This window comes from Pseudophryne corroboree, chromosome 1 (genome assembly GCF_028390025.1).
Source record: "Pseudophryne corroboree isolate aPseCor3 chromosome 1, aPseCor3.hap2, whole genome shotgun sequence".
In the NCBI taxonomy this organism is placed as follows: Eukaryota; Metazoa; Chordata; class Amphibia; order Anura; family Myobatrachidae; genus Pseudophryne; species Pseudophryne corroboree.
This window is the reverse complement of record NC_086444.1, coordinates 713,535,581-713,558,597: the sequence shown is the minus strand read 5'-3', so window position 1 is coordinate 713,558,597 and position 23,017 is coordinate 713,535,581. Positions and strand designations below refer to the sequence as shown.

The window sequence follows — 23,017 nt, the reverse complement described above, 5'->3', positions numbered from 1 at the left end:
TCTGAGACAAGGCAGGCGTAAGAAATTAGAATTAGGTAACACGTCTATGTGCTGCTAACAGATGTAGGTAACGTGGAGCAACTGCAACCATTACACCGCCGCGATCCTCAGCAATGCTGAATGCACACATTTGCTAGCTCAGCTGCCGGGGCATCCGCGTCGCACATTTGCCTGGGCGAGCTCCAGCAAAGCCTCTCTTGCGCATGTGCGGCTGTTAGATAACGGGAACCATCGTTGGTAGATAGTAGAATAGTTTCGAACTATCGACGATCCAGCTAATACGGCCATCCATGGTAACCACCAATGAGTCAGTGCACTGCCAATGGCCGTCCCTACAAATGCCTTTGCATCATGCGGCGTCGTACGACTGTGGGTATGACGTCATTTTTGTGAGACTAATGTCATATGCTTTTGGCATGCGCGAAGGTCAAAGTGGATTCCTCTACAAAGATGGCGGCTGCCTTGCGTCAGTGTCACCGGGTGAGTTACAGATGGAGCATGATGAGTTTGTGGCTATATGGGTTGTTAGGGGCCGTTCTTCGCTGAAGGCTGAGCAATGAAACGTTGGTTTGTTTCATATGCTGTCTCTTGTCTTTAAAGAGAGGGTAACTCGTATAGCGGAGCACTCTGCCCTCAGTGTTTCCTTGTGTGCTCCCTCATTCACACTTAGTGTTTCCTGAATGTATGGTAACACTAATTGTACCGTTACTGCATTTTTATTTCTAAGCTTTACATAATTATAAATGCTTTCAGCTAGGCTTTTTTTTTTTTTTTAACTATTGACGTAGTTTTTACCAATATTATTATAATGCAATTTTGATTACAATACTTGTGCCTTATCTGTGCAGTAGGTATGGAAACAGAATTTGACAGCAGATAGGACACACTAACTGCCACACTTGCTCTCATAAATATTGCCAGTCTGCAGTATGATTTTAGTTTTTTCATGTTGTCTGTTATTGTCAATCTTCTGGCAGCATCTTATATAGGAAAACTTGGAATGGCGACACTACTGAAAGTGCCCAATATTCGTGCACCAAGTTGAATTCCTCCCCATAGAGAAAAGGTATTTGATCAGAGTTTCTTATACAGTGCAAAATAAAGTCTATGGTATGGTACTACAGTAGCTGTGTTTTTTTTGCATTAGCGCTATAGGCAGTCCAGATACCTGTATCTAGCTACTGTGGGTGCAGAGAGTGCAGTTGCAATGGTGCCAGCATCACTTCTGGAGCCTGCCTACCCACTGCACCCAGCTCACCATAGGAGACGTGAAAATGATGACATTGAGAAAACGAAGTGGCTGTTGCGCTACCTGCACCATGCAGCAACTTGCCAATAGTAAACCTTTCAGACCGCCTGAGACGGTTCGCACCCGTGAGCGCCGTCCGTCCTCACACAGTGAACAGGAAACGGGTCACATTAACCCGGCTCCCGTTCACACCGCACAGCAAGACGGGTTGAATACGTGTTCAACCCAGCTCGCTACCAGAGTTGGAATACCTGGAACCTTTCACACCGCACATGAACACGGCTAATGCATGTTCATGTACCAATAACCTGTGTTCATTCCTGGCAGTCTGAAAGGGGTAGTATAGATACTGTAGCTGCTTCCTTCTGCTCCTGGTGACTCCCTTTGTAATGGGATTGGGGGGGGGGGGGCTACACTGGGTACTGCTGAGGCAACATTTAGTGTGAGACATTGAGTGGTTTGCTGTATCAGGATCACTGGAATGATCATCCTGTCTGCAAACTTCTTCTTGTACCCCTTTTCCACTAGCTAAATTTACCTGTGTTTTTGCACGGGGGCGAGCATCAACACAGGTTTTTAGTAAGTGGAAACGGCTCAACACGGGTTGAGTGATCCTGGAATCCTACCCTGGTAGCTACCTGGGTTGAACACGGTAATGACCCGGGTAACTGTGCAGTGAAAACGGTCATTACCCGTGTTTCAGAATCGAGTGACTTCAATAGGCTTTTACAGAGCTTACCCGGGTTAAGTGGAAACAGATTCCACCCGGGAATTGCGTGTGTCGAAGTACAGTGGAAACGGCGGGGCCGACATGGGCTGTAGCCGGGTTAAACATCCCTGATCAGACCCGGTACTCAAGTGGAAAAGGAGTATTAGTCACAGGCAGATTTCAGCCTGTGTCTTGGAAGCGGTTTGCTGCAGGGATCATCGGTGCTGATCAGCAACAGCTTCCCTGCCCTCCTCCAGCTCATAGAAGGCTTCAGCCTGCAACTCTGTACTGTGGAGGAAATCATAACAGCTCATCCTTCACATACTGTATGTCCACGCCCCTATCTCTCCTGCTTTCATGAGTCATGCGTAATATAGGCAAGTCTTTCCCATGAGTGCCTCTGACCCCCCTACTTATGAGTGCCTCTGCCTCCTACCTCCCCATGTGCACCTACTATCTTCCCTTCCCATATGTGACTCTGGCGCCCCCCCCCCCGACCACTGCCTTCACATGAGCCTCCTACCTTTCCATGTGTGCCTATGCTCTCCTCTCCCAATATGTGCCTCTGACCTCCCTCAAGTGTACCTCTGGCATCTTCCTCCCCATGTGCTCCTCCTCTCCATATGCTCATCTGACCCCCTTTCCCTGTATACTTCAACTAACCCTCTTCCTATCTGTAACTCTGCCTCAGCCACTCTACTATGCCTTTGCCCCCTCCCCAGGGCTGGGGCCTGCTGATCAAAAGTAGCATGGGTGAAAGAAGACAAGTCAATGCTCAGAGCCACATAATTGAACCTAAAGATGGCAAGTAAGAATCATTTTCCTTTTAATGATGATTAAAATGATTATGTAGTAGGTACCGAGTTTAAGGAGCTGTGTGTTTTAAGCAAATTCGCTGGCAAATTTAAAGCATTGAGTGCCTTTTTTAAACTTTACTATGGGGCTCACAAAGTTCTAGCTACACCTCTGCCTGTATCTCTACATAGTATAAAATAAAGTCTCGGCAGGCGTCTTTTGGTTTGTTTGGACGAAACTTGAGAACCACGTAACAGATTTTGAGGCTTTTTTTTGCAATTCTATGGATCATTTGTCGAGGAAGGTTTAGGTGTATGAAGCCGAGCAGTGACTATTTTAGTGAATCGAGTCAGCTCACTTGTAAAGCAGTTATGGGTCTTTGTCCATAAAATTGGAAAAAGAACTGGGAGATTTTTTTTTGGGAGAATAGAGGTTGAAAACAATGAAAGAGATCAGTGTTGTTTAAATTTATTTGTATATTTTTCTTCTTATCTTTTACACGTGATAATTGAACACAGTGCAGCATGGTATTTTTATGCTTCTGCTTTGCAAATCTCCAATTGGCTTGAAAATAGACTTTCGCTAATTGCTGTAAATCTACAGGGTACCACCTCATATTTCAGATAAAGAAATGGTGCAGGTAACAGGCTGGTATGTGGGGCCACTGGTGCTAGTATGCTGTGAGGAGAAAGGGTGCTTATACTGTATAATGGCATTAGTTATACTTTGGGAACAATAGCTTGACATCTTAGTTGGCCTTTATAAACTAGAACATTATTTTTGGAGTGCTCTGATAATTTTTATTTGAAAATTGTTGTGCCTCAACTTTTTGAGCCTAATTTGTTGGAGAATTTGTTCAGTTGTAGAATAAGGTAACTAACTGGTCTAAAGCCTCTTGATGATTCAGCCTTCTTCCTCTTGATCATTTATTGAGTGCTGTATTCCGGTTTTCTGGTAGTCTACTGGTGGCTGTATACACAAAGATATTGACCTTATAGAAATGGAAGAAATGGCATTCTCGATACATTTATTTTATTTGTAAATATGTAGAAACTTTATTTCCTGGGTTTGAAATCAGTGTGACAGTTTAGTTTTGCTACAATTAACATCATCGTCATCTTCCTTATAGTTCTTGAATTTCTTTTAGCTTATTTTTCTGTTAGTGTGTGCATTAGATTAAGGGTAGGCAAGAGGACTAATAGAAGAGGGACGGACCCCACAAGTGTCACTCAAAACATATATCACGGACCACCTTGTTACACTAATGCAAAAATCTGCCTACCCCTGTAGTACAAATATGTCCCTATACACCTATTGTTATTGCTCCATATGGCACAAGTTTGTCTCTGCGTCAGGTGTAGCAATTCCTGTGCTTTTTTTTTTTTTCCAGGTTTTATTTTTTCTTGGTCACTTATAGCGTACTAAGGAACTCATTCAGAGATGGACGCAGATTGTTGCATCCGCAACAAGATTTGCGTCCATCTACTCACAATTTGGGGGCTGCCCAGCATGTGTGTGGCGCAACCCCACAATGCGTCCGCAATTTAATTGCAGACACATCGATTTAAGGTTGACCCGTGCATGCGAAGCCTGTCTGGAGGTCTGCTTTTTTTTTTCTCTGAGTGTCTGCATGTGAAGTCATGCAGCTGCCCCGAAAACGGTCCGGACACACCTGCATTGTCCGGACCCTGCCCACAAAACGTTGCGCTGCTGTCGTCAATCACCTTGTGGCTGCATCCTTCCAGGGGAAGTTGCACATAAAGCATAGCGATGAGTGGCGCAGGTCACTGGTATCAGACCTCTGTATTTTTCTTTTTTACCCAGGTTGCATACTGTTTCCTGAACTTTGTGTCTTAATTTGCCTTTAGTGTATTAGAATATTAGATACTTAAGATTAGTATTTTTGTTACAAAGGACAAAAATTAAGTTGCAAATTAAGACACGTTAAGAAAAAGCATGATACGGCTAATGGGCCCTACACACTGGTCGATGGTATCCGTTCAGATGGTCGACCCTCATTAGGGCGACCACTAATGGTCGACATTGACATGGACAAATGGTCGACACATGAAAAGGTCGACATGGCTTTTAAAAAAAAATATTGATTTCTTCTGCGGGGTACACTGGGCTCCACAGGGAATAACATCGGGGTGTAGAGTAGGATCTTGATCCGAGGCACCAACAGGCTCAAAGCTTTGCTCTTCTTCTCAAGATGCATAGCGCTGCCTCCTCTATAAACCCGCCTCTGTGCACAGGAGCTCAGTTTTGTAGTTGGTGCCATGCAGTAAGCAGGCATACAACAGGGGGGCTGCTCGAGAAGCCCTGAGAAGAGCTTTCTAAGTGAAAAATGAAGACTTCAAGGGCTGCAGCAGTGACTCTGTGGGTATTAGATGTCAGTCTGACATCTGCTGCAGTTCCATCACATCACCCAGCGGCGCTGTATACCCCTGCTCCCTGGTTGCCGGTTGCTTACAGCGGAGGCTCTGGTTTGCTCCTCGTTAGTTACACACGCGCCAAAGTTCTCCTGGATCGCGTGGCCGCACTCAGGGAGGAGGTAAGTGGGTCCCCTAGGCAGATCCCGCTAAAATTGCGATCCGGCGCGGCCGGTGGGAGGTGGGCCACGCACGCTGGCATGGACACTGGTCGGGCAGGGACTCCACTAAACCACCAGGGCAAGGGCACAGGCTTTTTTTTTTTACCTCACAAAAAAACCTTTTATTAACAGCCCATAGTACCAGTGGTGAGGTCCAGCAGGGGGATAAGGCTTGGACCTGTAGCCCCTCCCCCAGCCCCAGGGCACCATTTATAGTAATGTTCCCGCCCTGGAGCTGCATATCTCTCTCTCCCTCACTCCCAATCAGTGTTTGTGCGCCATTACACAGAGCAGCACTGTTGCTGGGACTGTTTGGGCAAATCCTCCTTTGTAAAGCCGCCTGCATCCAGCGCTGTGCATTTTACAAGACACTTTAAGTATTCTACATGTCTGTTGACAGTGTTAGTTAAGAAACAGTGCATTTGGTCAGGGTTATATAGTACAAGTACCCTGTGATATACATCCAGTCTTTACTGTGCATTGATATATCTACTAAATATATAGCCATACTAAGTATTACTTTGTATTGCTAGTCCAGTGCAGTTTTATTGCATATCATAATTTCTGCATTGTACATTGTGACTATATGTGTGTGCATGTAGCTGCTGTGTGACCTCCATTTCTCATACGCCCTAGAGGATGCTGGGGTCACATCAAGAACCATAGGGTATAGACGGGAGACATGGGCACTTTAAGACTTTCAAAGGGGTGTGAACTGGCTCCTACCTCTATGCCCCTCCTTCAGACTCCAGTTTACAATCTGCGCCCAGGCAGACTGGATGCACACTGAGGAGCTCTACTGAGTTTCTCTGAAAAGACTTTGTTAGGTTTTTTATTTTCAGGGAGCACTGCTGGCAACAGTCTCCCTGCTTCGAGGGACTTAGGGGAGAGAAGTCAGTCCTACTTCTGTGAGTTTAAAGGCTCTGCTTCTTTGGCTACAGGACACCATTAGCTCCTGAGGGTCTGATCGCTAGGGACGCCTAGATGCTCATTCCCAGAGCCCGCCGTCACCCCCCTTGCAGGGCCAGAAGTCAGAAGACAGGTGAGTAGAAGAAGAAAAGAAGACTTCAGTGACAGCTTTGAGGTACCGCACAGCGGCCGCACTGCGCGCCATGCTCTCACACTCAGAGGCGGTGCAGGGCGCGGGGGGGGCGCCCTGGGCAGCATTTTAACCTCAAAATAACTGACTGGCAAGAGCGGACTAAGTGCCAGGGCACTGTCCGGACCCCCGCCAGTATAAAAAAGTTTTAAAAAAGAGCGGGTCTGAAGCGCGACATTATGGCGGCGGGGCTTAGCCCTCACAGCACACAGCCCGGTGCCATTTTCTCTGCACAGGCTGCAGAGACGCTGGTCCTTCCTCACACTGCTGTACAACAAGTAACTGTGCAAAACAGGGGGTGGGGGGGGGGCACAGTGATTTTGGTGCTTTGGATGTAATTTATAAAAGCGCGGCAGGTCTGGGACATGTTCTGTAGTGTTCAGACCGGGTTTGGGCGCTGGGGTGTGAGCTGGCAATATCTCCCTCTGTGTCTCTCTGACAGGCTTTACTGTGGGTCTGTCCCCTATAGGCCCAGTGTATCTGCGTGTGGTGGGTGCACGTTTGTCGGCATATCTGAGGCGGAGTGCTCTTCCCAGGAGGAGACTATGTTAGGGACACAAACGGCTGAGGGAGTGACCCTGTCGGCACCGCCGACACCTGATTAGGTGAATGTTTTGAGTGCTTTGAATGCAAATGTGGCTCTGATAAATAAAAGATTGGATAAATCTGAGTCTCAGAACCAGGCTTGGAAGAAATCCGTAGAGGATGTGTTGTTTCAAGTCCAGACCCCCTCGGGGTCACAAAAACGTTCATTTGCCCAGCTGACAGACACGGATACCGACACGGACACTGACTCAAGTGTTGACTACAGTGATGCCAGATTAGATCCAAAACTGGCAAAGAGCATTCAGTACATGATTGTGGCTATTAAAGATGTATTACATATCACTGAGGACCCTACTGTTCCTGAAACTAGGGTCTGTATGTTTAAAGGAAAGAAACCTGTGGCAACGTTTCCTCCCTCTCATGAACTGAATAAGCTTTGTGAAAAGGTTTGGGAAAGTCCTGACAAAAAGTTTCAGATTCCCAAAAGGATTGTAGTGGCGTATCCGTTTCCCTCTGGTGATAGGGAAAAATGGGAGTCACCCCCCATTGTGGATAAAGCTCTGTCACGGCTGTCCAAAAAGGTAGCTCTTCCGTCCCCTGACACAACAGCCCTAAAGGATCCGGCGGATCGTAGGCAGGGAAATACATTGAAATCCATTTATGTCACCACAGGTACGCTACTAAGACCAGCCATTGCATCTGCGTGGGTGAGTAGTGCTATTGAAAAATGGGCAGATAACTTGTCATCTGAAATGGATACCCTAGATAGGGATAGCATTCTTTTGACACTATATCACGGACCAATGCCATGGCAGTCTCAGCTAGGAGAGCATTGTGGATTCATCAATGGAATGCTGATGCTGACTCTAAGAAAGCTATGGAGTCTCTACCGTATAAGGGTGTTGTGTTGTTTGGTGACGGCCTCGCTGATTTGGTATCTATGGCTACCGCGGGTAAGTCATCATTTTTACCTTATGTTCCTGCACCACAAAAGAAAGCACACCACTATCAGAGGCAGTCCTTTCGGCCCAATAAATACAGAAGGGGCCGAGGGTCTTCCTTCCTTGCTACGAGAGGAAAGGGAAAAGGTAAATGATCACCGGCCGTGGCCGGTTCCCAGGAGCAGAAGTCCTCCCCAGCTTCTGCCAAGTCCACCGCATGACGCTGGGGCTCCTCTGCGGGAGTCCGCACCGGTGGGGGCACGTCTCAGGCTCTTCAGTCAGTACTGGGCTCGTTCGGCCCTGGACCCATTGGGTTTTAGAAATAGTGTCCCAAGGGTACAAACTGGAGTTTCAAGACGTCCCCCCTCACCGATTTTTCAAATCAGCCTTATTAGATTCTCTTCCAGACAGGGAGGTGGTATGCGCCGCAATACAAAAATTGTGTCACAATCAAGTCATCAACAGGGAGAAGGCTTTTATTCGAGCCTGTTCGTCGTCCCGAAGCCAGACGGCTCAGTCAGACCAATCCTGAACCTCAAATCCCTCAATTTCTACCTAAAAAAATTCAAATTCAAGATGGAATCTCTCCGGGCAGTGATCTCCAGTCTGGAGGAGGGGGATTTTATGGTGTCGGTAGACATAAAGGATGCATGCTTACACGTCCCCCACATCAGGCTTACCTGAGGTTTGCAGTTCGGGATTGTCATTACCAATTTCAGACGTTGCCGTTTGGTCTGTCCACGGCTCCGAGGGTTTTCACCAAAGTAATGGGCAAAATGATGGTTTTCCTACGCAAACAAGGAGTCGCGATTATCCCGTACTTGGACGATCTCCTGATAAAGGCGAGATCCAGGGACCAATTGATGCAGAACAATACGCTCTCCCTGACAATTCTGCAGCAACATGGTTGGCTCCTAAACTTACCAAATTCACAGTTGGTTCTGACGAGACGGCTGGCGTTTTTGGGAATGATTCTGGACGCATAATTACAGAGAGTCTTTCTTCCAGTGGAAAAGGCTCTGGAAATTCAGAACCTGGTCAAACAAATGCTGAAGCCAGCAAGAGTATCGATCCATCAATGCCATTCAGTTTGGCAGATTCCATGCCAGAGTGTTTCAGTGGGACCTTTTGGACAAGTGGTTCGGGTCCCATCTGCACATGCACCGAAGGATAACCCTGTCTTCCAAGACCAGAATCTCACTCCTGTGGTGGCTGCACAGCTCTCACCTCCTAGAGGTACGCAGGTTCGGGATCCAGGACTGGATCCTAGTGACTACGGATGCGAGTCTCCGAGGCTGGGGAGCAGTCACGCAGGGGGAAAGCTTCCAGGGAAGATGGTCAAGCCAGGAAATGTGTCTACACATAAACGTTCTAGAGTTAAGGGCCATTCACAATGGCCTTCTGCAAGCGGACCATCTTCTTTGCAATCGGCCCGTCTTGATTCAGTCAGACAACATAACAACAGTAGCGTACATAAACCGCCAGGGCGTAACAAAGAGCAGAGCGGCAATGGCAGAGGCCACAAAGGTGCTCCGTTGGGCGGAAAGGCATACAAGCGCTCTGTCAGCGATCTTCATTCCAGGAATGGACAACTGGGAAGCAGACTTCCTCAGCAGACACGATCTCCATCCAGGAGAGTGGGGTCTTCATCAAGAGGTCTTTGCAGAAGTGACAAGACTTTGGGGAATTCCTGAAATAGACATGATGGCGTCTCGCCTCAACAAGAAACTTCAGAGATATTGTTCCAGGTCAAGAGACCCTCAAGCAATAGCAGTGGATGCCCTAGTGACACCGTGGGTGTTTCAGTCAGTGTACGTGTTTCCTCCGCTTCCACTCATTCCAAAAGTGATAAAGATCATAAGAAGAACAAAGGTTCGAGCGATCCTCATTGTTCCAGACTGGCCAAGAAGGGCTTGGTATCCTGATCTTCAGGAATTACTCGTAGGAGATCCCTGGCCTCTTCCTCTGAGGGAGGATCTGTTACAGCAGGGGCCGCGCGTGTTCCAAGACTTACCGCGACTTCGTTTGACGGCTTGGAGGTTGAACACCGGATCCTAGCCCGAAAGGGTATTCCCGAGGAAGTTATCCCCACTCTTATTCAGGCCAGGAAGGGAGTAACGTCTAAACATTACCACCGTATTTCGAGAAAATACGTGTCTTGGTGTGAATCCAGGAAGGCTCCTACGGAAGAATTTCAGTTAGGACGTTTTCTCCATTTTCTACAAGCCGGTGTGGATGCGGGCCTAAAGTTGGGCTCAATTAAAGTTCAAATTTCAGCTTTATCGGTTTTCCAAAAACAATTGGCCTCCCTTCCAGAAGTTCAGACCTTCGTGAAAGGCGTGTTGCACATCCAACCTCCCTTTGTGCCCCCTGTGACACCGTGGGATCTTAACGTGGTGTTGCAGTTCGTTCAATCTCATTGGTTTGAACCTTTGCAGAAGGTAGAGTTAAAATTTCTTATTTGGAAAGTGGTCATGCTGTTGGCCTTGGCATCCGCAAGGCGGGTGCCTGAATTGGCGGCCTTGTCTCACAAGACCCCTTATTTGATCTTCCATGAAGATAGAGCAGAATTGAGGACTCGTCAGCAGTTTCTGCCGAAAGTGGTTTCGTCGTTCCATTTGAACCAAACTATTGTGTTGCCAGTGGCTACTGACGCCTTGCTGGAATCAAATTTTCTCGATGTAGTAAGAGCTTTGAAAATTTATGTCGCCAGAACGGCTCAGTTTAGGAAACCAGAGGCTCTGTTTGTCCTGTATGCTCACAATAAACTTGGGGCTCCTGCTTCCAAGCAGACTATTGCGCGCTCGATCTGTCATACAATTCAGCAGGCTCATTCTACGGCTGGATTGCCGTTACCGAAATCGGTGAAGGCCCATTCTACCAGAAAGGTGGGCTCGTCCTGGGCGGCTGCCCGGGGGGTCTCGGCATTACAACTTTGCAGAGCAGCTACTTGGTCGGGTTCAAACACCTTTGCGAAGTTCTACAACATGGGTCTTCAACCTGCGACCCTCCAGCTGCTGTGGAACTACACATCCCAGCATGCCCTGCCTCAGTTTTAGCATACCTTAATAGCAAAACTGTGGCAGGGCATGCTGGGATGTGTAGTTTCACAGCAGCTGGAGGGCCACAGGATGAAGACCCATGTTCTACAAGTTTGATACCCTGGCTAATGAGGACCTCATTTTTGGTCAATCGGTACTGCAGAGTCATCCGCACTCTCCCGCCCGTTCTAGAGCTTTGGTATAACCCCATGGTTCTTTATGTGACCCCAGCATCCTCTAGGACGTATGAGAAAATAGGATTTTAATACCTAACGGTAAATCCTTTTCTCTTAGTCCATAGAGGATGCTGCGTACTGTATCTGCAGTTATTAGTTGTGGTTACACACATGTTGTGTTACGTTTATAGTGCGTACTGTATCTGCAGTTATTAGTTGTGGTTACACACATGTTGTGTTACGTTTATAGTCAGCCTGTTGCTGATGATGTTCATGCCGTTGACTTGCCTTGTGTTAAATGCCATGTTGTACGGCGTGCTTGAGGTGTGAGCTGGTATGTATCTCACCTTAGTTTAACAATAAATCCTTTTCCTCGAAATGTCAGTCTCCCTGGGCACAGTTCCTATAACTGGAGTCTGAAGGAGGGGCATAGAGGGAGGAGCCAGTTCACACCCCTTTGAAAGTCTTAAAGTGCCCATGTCTACTGTGGATCCCGTCTATACCCCATGTTTCTTGATGTGACCCCAGCATCCTCTACGGACTAAGAGAAAAGGATTTACCGGTAGGTATTAAAATCCTATTTTCATGTCTCTCACTCAGATTGCTATCCCTATACTCTATAACCTGAGGGGGCTAGTTGCGTCAGGTTTATCATTTAATATAAGTAGTTCACAGGATATACTTACTGTGTATTTTTCTCTGTGAATTTCAGTCACATATACCTCTTAAATTCCCTGTTTGTGCTAATACACTGCACAGGGGGTTCTTGTCAGGTTTTGTGCTGCTGATATTTTACTGGGTTGCCCTGCATTGAGCTTTCGGATATGTCAGATACAAAGGGCAACGGAGCTAGGGCTGATCCCACATTGCGTGGTGATGACGCTGCAGACACATTTGAGGAAAACATAGCAGCTGAGGGTTCAGGTTCTGGGGGTTCCTTACCCTCCCAGTGGGATCGTAGCAACGGGGGTTCAATATGACCCGCATTGGGCTACCTTCTCCACGCTATTGAATACGCTGGTAACTAGACTAACGCCCCCTATGGGACCTCCTTTGCCGGTACATCCACTTATGGTCCCCGCGGTTAACCCGCCATGGGCAGATCAACTGTCTGCTCAGTTACAGCAATGGAACCAATCACTGACTACTCAGAAGTCTAACCCTTGCCCGCCTAAGACCAAGGGGTCCTCTAAGCGGGCCATTACGTCCTCACAATCCACCAACGTCCTAGACACCTCATCTGATGAGGATGGCGTATATACTGACCCCACAGATTCTGACCGTGATGCTTCTGATGGGGAGTCTGTCTGAAGAATGAGCCTGATGGCCTCCAGCACATCAGGAACATCCAACTGTGGATGTTCCTGACGTGCTGGAGGCTATCAGGCTCATTCTTCAAATTACTGATGACCCAGATCCTGATACTGCCCCTAAGAAACCGGACAGGTTTAAAAGTCAGAAAGTGGTTAAACAAGTTTTACCTCACTCAGACCATTTAGTTGACATACGTCAGGAGTCCCGGGAAAATCCAGGAAATAAATTCACGCCTCACAAGAAGATGCTGGCTCGCTATCCCCTCGCTGCGAAGTTCATTAAAAATTGGGAAACACCCCCGCCAGTGGATTCGCAGGTGGCGCGGCTGGTGGTATCCTTAGCTCTGCCAGTAACTATCGTCCCGTCTCTGAAAGAACCGACGGATAAGCGAGTGGAGGGTTGTTTAAAGGCGATTTACACTCTAGCAGGTGCTGCGCATCAGCCCACCATTGCAGCGAATTGGGCTGCAGAGGCTGTTGAAGCGTGGGCTCAGGAATTAGAAGCTGAGATGTCTTCCAACGCTTCTGATCATGCTAGACAATGTCTATCGTATATTGTCACAGCTTGTCATTACATTAAAGAGGCGGTTTCTGATGCCGGTATTCTGGCGGCCAAGGCTTCTACTACGTGCATACTGGCTCGCTGGATTCTATGGTTGCGGTCCTGGTCCGTGGATCTGGACTCTAAGAAAACCCTGGAGGTACTCCCTTTTAAGGGAGACACCCTTTTCGGAGAAGACCTCAACAAGATACTGGCTGACTTAGCTTCTGCTAAAACAGCTTGTCTACCTAGTACTGCTCCTTCAGCAGAGTAGTTATTTTCGCTCCTTTCGTCCTTCAGGGAAAGCAAAGGGTCATGCGTACCCAAAACAGGCTTGCACTTCCAAACCCAATAAGCCCAAACCCAAATGGGCCTGGGCTGCCCGTCAGCCTGCTTCCAAGACTGACAAGCCTGCCACATGACTGGGCGGGCCTCCCTCTGGGGGATCCCAGGGTAGGGGTCCGACTTCTAGGGTATACCCAGGAATAGAGAATACAAAAGAAAAAAAAGGTTTGGTACTTAGTACCTCCTGGCGCCAATTTTGAATGCTCAGTAATTTAAAAACAGTCTGTCTGCAGCTCTCTTAAATTAGAGGGACCACCACGCCTTCCACAGGTATAAAGATACAAAGAAAAACAACTAAGAAAGCGCTGACACACTATACAATATTAAAATACACTCACTTTTTATTAAAATATGTAAAATACATAAGGACTGTTCCTGGACTACCTTTAGACACTATATTACTATAGTATTCTGATCAATCCCTAACAGTAAATAGACAAATGAGTTCCCTATAATCACAACACTATAAGTTTTGGCCAAAAATAAATGTAATAAATTTATACAGCAGAATTAGTGCACTTAATACAGCCAGATGTTTGAATGGCAGCAAAATATAATAAGTAACTTTGTAGTAGTAACTGTTGCAGTATTTGTTTCATATAGCACAAATGGTTACAAGTCCACACAGTTATTTCCAAGTATTGTAACAAGAGTTCCAGTTGTTAAGTATTGGTTTGCCAAGCAAATTTGGAACTTTTATGCATGCAGAGTTGAAATGAATTACAGAGTTAAAATTGTTAAACTCTATTAGACATGGCCATGCTTTAAATATCTGATTGTTTTTACCGCGACCGTCCTCTAGTAAACGGGTTCCTGTCCACTCCCGGCATGGTGCTCCACGACCTTTTATCAAGCCCTATCCGGAGTAAAGACGGTCCCAAAAGCAATAGCGGGTAGCGATCCAGCGGTACACAGAGGGAACCTCGGTGCGGGTCTCAGGTCACAGTCCGTATGAGACGTGTTTCCCCACCTTAAAGCAATTCAGCATCGGCGGCTTCATCAGTCAGTCTGACTGATGAAGCCGCCGATGCTGAATTGCTTTAAGGTGGGGAAACACGTCTCATACGGACTGTGACCTGAGACCTGCACCGAGGTTCCCTCTGTGTACCGCTGGATCGCTACCCTCTATTGCTTTTGGGACCGTCTTTACTCCGGATAGGGCTTGATAAAAGGTCGTGGAGCACCATGCCGGGAGTGGACAGGAACCCGTTTACTAGAGGACGGTCGCGGTAAAAACAATCAGATATTTAAAGCATGGCCATGTCTAATAGAGTTTAACAATTATAACTCTGTAATTCATTTCAACTCTGCATGCATAAAAGTTCCAAATTTGCTTGGCAAACCAATACTTAACAACTGGAACTCTTGTTACAATACTTGGAAATAACTGTGTGGACTTGTAACCATTTGTGCTATATGAAACAAATACTGCAACAGTTACTACTACAAAGTTACTTATTATATTTTGCTGCCATTCAAACATCTGGCTGTATTAAGTGCACTAATTCTGCTGTATAAATTTATTACATTTATTTTTGGCCAAAACTTATAGTGTTGTGATTATAGGGAACTCATTTGTCTATTTACTGTTAGGTATTGATCAGAATACTATAATAATATAGTGTCTAAAGGTAGTCTAGGAACAGTTCTTAAGTATTTTACATATTTTAATATAAAGTGAGTGTATTTTAATATTGTATAGTGTATCAGCGCTTTCTTAGTTGTTTTTCTTTATACCCAGGAATGGTTGAAGACCACTTCCGATGCCTGGGTACGGGATGTCGTCACTCGAGGTTACGCCGTATCCTTCAAAAATCGTCCCCCTCATTGATATTGCCTGACAGACGGCCCTTCGGATCAGGTGAAGGCAAAAACTCTTAATTCCGTGGTACAGTCCCTCCTGGAAACAGGAGTGGTAGTACAGGTGCCTCTGGATCAGAGAGGCAAGGGGTACTATTCACCGCTGTTCCTAGTCACGAAACCGAATGGGTTCTCTCGACCCATTCTCAACCTCAAGTCCTTGAACAAATTTTTGAGGGTCTCCAAGTTTCGTATGGAAACTCTTCGCTCTATTGTTCTGGCCTTGGAACCTGGGGATTATATGGTCTCCCTGGATACTTACCTGCATGTTCCCATTGCAATGTCACATCAGCAGTACCTGAGTTTTGCGGTTGGCATCCTCCATTACCAATTTCAGGCGTTACCTTTTGGTTTGACCACGGCTCCGAGAGTCTTCACCAAGGTTATGGCGGTAATGACGGCTGTACTCCGTCGTCAAGGGGTCAGGATCCTGCCGTATCTGGATGACTTATTTATCCTGGCAAATTCCCCAGAAATTCTCCTACGCCATCTAGATCTGACTGTCCAGTTTCTGCAAGTCCACGGGTGTCTAATCAACTGGAAGAAATCTTCCCTGGTCCCTGCGCAGAGCATGGTGCACCTGGGAGCGTTGTTGGACAGCCACAAACAGCTATTGTTCTTGTCTCAGGAGAAGGTCCTAAAGCTTCAGGACAGGATTCGATGCTTCTTATCTCGTCCGCAAGTGTCGATACATTCAGCGATGCAAGTGCTAGGTCTCATGGTGTCGACTTTCGACATGGTGGAGTACGCTCAATTCCATTCACGCCCTCTGCAGAAACTGATTCTTGCCAAATGGGACGGCCTGCCTCACCGGATCAGGTCTCGCATGATCTCCTTGTCTCCGGAGGCCCATCTGTCACTTAGCTGGTGGCTGCAGGATGGACGTTACAGCAGGGATCGTCCCTTCTGGATCTCCAACTGGGTCCTTCTGACGACAGATGCCAGTCTGAGAGTCTGGAGCGCAGTGTTGGAGCAACACTCCCTTCAGGGTCGGTGGACCAAGGAGGAGTCTCTCCTTCCGGTCAACATTCTGGAACTGCGGGCGGTGTTCAATGCTCTGAATTTGGCCCAGCATTTAATTCAGAACAGACCTGTTTAGGTACAGTCAAACAACGCCACCAGGGTGGCGTACATAAATCATCAAGGCGGCACTCGAAGCTGCATGGCAATGAGGGAAGTATCAAGGATTCTTCAATAGACACAACGCCATCTACCAGCGGTATTGGCAGTGTTCATTCTGGGGGTCCTCAAATGGGAAGCAGACTCTCTCAGTCGTCAGGACGTACACGCCAGAGAGTGGAGCCTCCATCCAGAAGTATTTCAACTCCTCGTGGACAAGTGGGACCTTCCAGATGTGGATCTGATGGTGTCTCGACACAATCACAAGATTCCGGCCTTCGGAGCAAGAACAAGAGATCCTCAAGCAGCGTTCGTGGACGCACTGGCAATCCCATGGAACTTTTGGCTGCCATATGTGTTCCCTCCAGTGTCTTTACTGCCCAGAGTGATAAGGAAGTGCAAACAAGAAGGAGGAATACTACTTCTAATTGCTCCCGCGTGGCCCAGACAGCATTGGTTCTCAGACCTACATGGCCTCTAGATAGAGCGTCCCCTTCTACTTCCACTACGACCAGACCTCCTCGTTCAGGGCCCTTGTTTCTACCAGGGTTTGGTCCGGCTGGCTTTGACGGCGTGGCTCTTGAAGCTTCCGTACTGAGGGCCAAAGGTTTTTCTGAGGCGGTCATTCAAACTATGTTGAATTCCCGTAAGCGGGCTTCTGCTTGGATTTACCATGGGGTCTGGAATTCTTACCTTGCTTGGTGCGCAAATACCAATCATGACGCTTACAAGTTTAGTACGGCCAAACTTTTGTCCTTCCTACAGCAAGGCCTGAACCTAGGCCTTCGTCTGGCCTTCCTCAAGGTTCATATTTCTGCCTTGTCGGTATGGTTTCAGAGAAAATGTGCAACTCTGCCCGATGTTCATTCCTTCACTCAGGGTTTGTTGCACATTCAGCCTCCTTATGTCCCACCTGTAGGCCCTTGGGATTTGACGGTGGTTTTGGAGGCCTTGCAAGAGTCTCCTTTTGACCCTCTTGCATCTGCGGATCTTAAGTGGCTTTCCCTTAATGTCTTGTTTCTGCTAGCGATCGCTTCTGCTAGATGTGTTTCAGACTTGGGTGCCTTATCCTGTAGGTCCCCATATCTGATTTTTTCACAGTGATTGGGCATTTCTTAGAATGCGCCCTGGTTATCTACCTAAGGTGGTGTCTTCCTTCCACCTTAACCAGGAGATTGTGGTTCTTACCTTTAATTCTCCTGAGTTGTCTTCCAAAGAGCGGTCTTTGGATGTGGTACGGGCTCTCCGTATCTATGTGAAGAGAACTGCTTCCATTCGGAAGTCTGACTCTCTCTTCGTACTGTTTAGTTTTCACAAACGTGGCTGGCCTGCTAACAAGCAGAACTTGGCCAGATGGATTAGAATGGTGATTGCACATGCTTATGTACAGGCTGGTCTTCCAGCTCCTGCTACCATTAAGGCCCATTCTACTCGGTCCGTTGGACCATCTTGGGCGGCCCGCCGTGGTGCGACCCTTGAACAATTGTGCAAGGCGGCTACGTGGTCCTTAGTGAACACGTTCATAAGGTTCTATGCCTTTGATACTTCCGCCTCCCAGGATGCTTCCTTTGGACGCCGGGTTCTTGTGCCCGGTACAGTGCACCCCCTCCCATAAGGAACTGCTTTAGGACATCCCTGATGTTATTCCTTGTGGAGCCCAGTGTACCCTGCAGCAGAAAATGAGATTTATTGTAAGAACTTAACCTTTGCTAAATCTCTTTCTGCGAGATACACTGGGTTCCACAAGGCGCCCACCCTGACGCACTTAGCTTCTTTGGGTTGGTATGGCATTAGCCGCTGACACCCTTTCCTGTCGTGAGTGTGTGGTGTATGTAGCTACTAACGGTTGTCGTCTCTTTTACCTGCTTCTGCATGGGACTGGTTAACAAAAACTGAGCTCCTGTGCACGGAGGTGGGGTTATAGAGGAGGCGGCGCTATGCATCTTGGGAAGAAGGTCAAAGCTTTGAACCTGTTGGTGCCTCGGATCAAGATCCTACTCTACACCTTGATGTTATTCCCCGTGGAGCCCAGTGTACTTCGCAGAAAGAGATTTAACAAAGGTAAGTTCTTACCATAAATCTTGTTTTTTAACGTTTTCATACTTTACCATCCACGTGGACTACGATTGGGAACGGTAACCTGTGCAGAGCGCAGTGGTAGCGGACTTGCCCGGGACATGGTACACTAATTGGGGTTCCTGGTCATGTTTCGGAAAAAATTACATCAAAAACAGTCAAAATCCATGTCGACCTTTTCACGTGTCGACCATTTTCATATGTTGACCTTTTGTCCATGTCAACCATGTCAATGTTGACCAATAGTGGAATGTAATCATTATTGTCCACTCATACCGGAACCCTGGTCGATACCAGTGAAAGATATATGAACGATCTCGTTCATAAATGTGCGAGATACCATTCATATCTTTCAGTGTGTAGGCACCAGCAATGAACGATACGTGGTCCCGCGCTCGTTCCTCGCTGGTGCCGTCTCGTTTAAACATGCAGGCCAATATGGACAATCTCATCCATATTAGCATGCAGTGCTGTGGAGCCGGGTGACGAGGGGAGTGAAGTAACTTCACTCCCAACCCCCCCCTGCCGCCGGGTCGCCCGTCTGCAGTATCGGCCGTCAGTCAGCTCCGCAGCGGGTCGCTAGGTGTGTAGGGCCCTTAAGTCACAAAGTCTACGATGTGCCACTCAATTTGAGAATAGGTATACGGGGACACATCTGTAGATGATAGCTATGTTTTGAGCATAGGCAGGAGGCGGTGTGGAGGTGTTTTCTCTTTTGCTTGATACATTTGTTTTATTTCTCATACGTCCTAGAGGATGCTGGGGTCCACTTCAGTACTATGGGGTATAGACTGTTCCGCAGGAGCCATGGGCACTTTAAGACTTTTTCAGAGTGTGAACTGGCTTCTCCCTCTATGCCCCTCCTCCAGACCTCAGTTTAGAAAATGTGCCCAAGCAGACTGGTCGCACTCTAGTGGAGCACTACTGAGTTTCACTAAAAAGACTTTGTTAGGTTTTTTATTTTCAGGCAGACTGCTGGCAACAGTCTCCCTGCTTCGTGGGACTTAGGGGAAGAAGTAGGAACCAACTTCCTAAATAGTTTCATAGCTCTGCTTCTTGCTGACAGGACACCATTAGCTCCTGAAGGGTACTGAACACTAGCTGCGGCTATGCGCTCACTCCCACAGCACGCCGTCACCCCCCTAACAGTGCCAGAATTCAGAAGACAGGTGAGTGTATTACCGAAGAGGATCTCCGGTCATCGTGACTGCAAAAAGGTACCGCGCAGCGGGCGGGAACATGCTACCCACAACACAGGCACTGCACGGTGCAGGGCGCGCGGGGTTGGCGCCCTGGGCAGCATAAAAACCTACTTTAACTGGCAAAAGGGTAGCATATTGGGCCATGGCTCAATCCTACACCCCCGCCAGTATAAATATTACCTCATGTTTGCTGAGGAAAAACGCGCCATTGCAGAGGGCGGGGCTTCTTCCTCAGGCAGCCAGCACACTGAAGCGCCATTTTCTTCCAGCAAAAAGCAAGGGAAGAAATGCTGATCCTCCTCTGAACTTATGATTTTAGTATCAGAGTGCAAAAAGGAGGGAAAAGTATATATTGTGGTATTATAACCTATTATTGACGATATATATAGAGTGGAATGTCTCTGTGTACAAAGTACACGACACAGGGATTTTTTATTTAAGCGCTGAGTTGTGGACTGTCAATGCCTTTTCTTTGTCCCTCTGACAGATTTTACTCTGGGTCTGTACCCTATAAGCCCCGGAGTGTCTGTGGTGTGATTGTGCACATGTGTGACGTGTCTGAGGCAGGGAGCTCTTCCTCTGTGGGAGCCATGTTAGGGACACAGAGTTGTAATGTGACACCAAGAGCCTGACTGGGTGAAAGACTTATGTGATAGTGTGAATAATATCAGTAAGAGATTGGATAAGTCTGAGTCTCATGCAGAAAACTGAAAATAATCTGTTGAAGATGTGATTTTTAATAGTTCTGCCTTTCATCCACAGGGGACCCCTCTGGGTCACATAAACATTTGCACAAGTAGTATGAACTGATACCGACACGGACGCTGTTTCCTGTGTCGACACTAGTGATTCCAGGGGAATAGGTCCTAAGTTAGCGAAAAACATTCAAAACATGTTTTTAGCTATAAAGGAGGTATTAGAAGTTACGGGGCCCCCTCCTTTACCACAGGAGCAGGCTTACTTCAGTAAAGAAGTAATGTAACTTTCCCTCCACCTCATGAGCTGAACAGTCTCTTGGAGGGAGTCTGGTTTAACCCGAAAAGAAATTTCAGATTCCCAAAAGAAGTCAGGCAGCTTAGCTTTTTCCATGCAGAGGACAGGAAAAGGTGGGAGTCACCCCCCATTTTAGACAGTGCCCTGTCGCATGTAAAAGAAAAAGGTGTTTCTCCCTGCGCCTGGGACGGCTTTACTTAAGGAGCCGGCAGACTGAAAATTGGAGACTACGGTGTAATCTATTGATGTGGCCAATGGGACACTACTCAGGCCTACCATTGCCGGTGCGTGGGTGCTATTGAAAACTGGTCAGAAAACTTGTCATCAGACATTGACACAATAGATAGAGACGACATACTCCTAACGTTAGGTCATATCAAAGACGCTGCTGCGTACATGCTAGAAACCATGAAAGATATTGGTCTCTTGGGATCAAGAGCCGCTACCATGGCAATCTCAGCGCAGGGGGCGTTGTGGATTCGCCAATGGAATGCTGACGCAGATTCCAAAAGGAATAGGGAGGCTCTCCCGTATTAAGGTGAGTCCTTATTTGGAGATGGGCTGGATGCTTTAATTTCTGCGGCTACCGCAGGTAAGTCGACATTCTTGCCTATTGCTCCTGCGCCGGCAAAAAAGACACATCATTCTCAGATGCAGTCATTTCGGCCCAAAAATTACAAAAAAGGGTAAAGGTTCCCCTTTCTTTGTGGGTAAAGGAAGGGAAAAAGGAAATAAAGTCCACATCGTCTCCAGAATCACAGGAGCAGATATCAACCTCTGCTTCTGCCAAATCTTCAGCATGACGCTGGGGCTCCCTTGTGGGAGTCCGCTCAGGTGGGGGCACGTCTGAAACTCTTCAGTCATTTCTGGGTTCAATCTGGCCTAGACCCGTGGGTCATACAAATAGATTCCCACGGGTACAAACTGGAGTTTCAAGACATTTCCCCAGGCCGTATTTTCAAATCGACCTTACCAGCTTCTTTCCCAGACAGGGAAGTGGTGGCAGCAGCAATACAAAAATTGTGTCAGGATCAAGTTTTTGTCCTGGTTCCCTTGTTACAACAAGGAGAAGGGTTTTATTGCAACCCTATTCGTGGTTCCGAAGCCGGACGGCTCGGTCATACCGATTCTAAACCTGTATACTCTGAATCTCTACCTGCAAAGGTTCTAATTCAAGATGGAATCTCTGAGGGCAGTGGTTTCCAGTCTGGAGGAGGGGGACGTCATGGTGTCGGTAGACATAAAAATTGCCTACTTACACGTTCCCATTTATCCTCCACATCAAGCTTATCTGAGATTCGCAATACAGAATTGTCACTACCAATTTAAGATGTTGCCGTTAGGACCTTCCATGGCATTGAGGGTTTTCACCAAGGTGATGGCAGGAGATGATGGTCCTCCGACAACAAGAAGTCAATATAATTCCTGACCTGGAAGATCTCCTGATAAAAGCGAGATCCAGGAAAAAGTTGGTGCAGAACATGGCACTCTCCCTGACAGTACTTCAACATCACGGTTGGATCATAACTTTTCCAAAGTTACAATTGGAACCGACGACAAGATGGTCCTTTCTGGGGATGATATTGGACACAGAAGTACAGAGGGTATTTCTTCCAGTAGAAAATGCTCTTGAAATCCAGAGAATGGTCAAATAAATTCTGAAACCAACAAGAGTGTCGATTCATCAATGCATTCGGGTGTTGGGGAAGATGGTAGCGGCCTACGAGGCCATACAGTTTGGCCGATTCCATGCCAGAGTATTCCAGTGGGACCTATTGATCCCATCTACACATGCATCAGAGGATAATCCTGTCATCCAAAGCCAGAATTTCGCTCCTGTGGTGGCTACACAGTTCTCACCTCCTAGAGGGACACAGGTTCGGGAATCAAGACTGGAACCTGGTGACCACGGATGCAAGTCTCCGAGGCTGGGGAGCAGTACACAGGGGGAGAACTTCCAAGGAAGATGGTCAAGTCAAGAAACTTGTCTTCACATAAACGTTCTGGAGTTGAGAGCCATTCACAACGGCCTTCTACAAGCGGTGCATCTTCTTCTTCAAGATCAACCCGTACAGATCCAGTCGGACAATGTAACAGCAGTCACGTACATAAACCGTCAGGGCGGAACGAAAAGCAGAGCGGCAATGACAGGTGTCAAAGATCTTCCTCTGGGCAGAAAGACATGCAAGAGCTCTGTTGGCAATTTTCATTCCGGGAGTGGACATCTGGGAAGCAGACTTCCTCAGCAGACACGATCTCCATCCAGGAGAATGGGGCCTCCACTAAGAAGTCTTCGCATAGTTGACAGGTCTTTGGGGAGTTCCTCAAGTAGACATGATGGCATCTCGTCTCAACAAGAAGCTTCAGAGATATTGTTCCAGGTTGAGAGACCCTCAAGCAATAGCAGTGGATGCACTAG

The 23,017-nt window shown here is 47.3% G+C and overlaps 1 protein-coding gene across 4 annotated transcripts in view; it reads left to right on the top strand.

Moving 5' to 3' along the window:
• The first annotated feature begins 346 nt into the window (after positions 1–346).
• The window catches only part of TIMM44 (translocase of inner mitochondrial membrane 44), a 211,355-nt gene continuing 188,684 nt past the window's right edge, over positions 347–23,017 (top strand). The window contains exons 1-3 of one of the 4 annotated variants that reach the window (XM_063915168.1): positions 349–480; positions 978–1,066; positions 2,681–2,766. Coding sequence is in view for 1 of the 4 variants with exons in the window: in XM_063915150.1 (XP_063771220.1) it covers positions 406–480 (75 nt within the window). In the remaining 3 variants the exon portion in view is untranslated. Of the gene's footprint in view, positions 481–977; positions 1,067–2,649; positions 2,767–23,017 lie in introns of all 4 variants that reach the window. The other 3 variants (XM_063915178.1, XM_063915159.1, XM_063915150.1) reach the window with 3 other exon arrangements.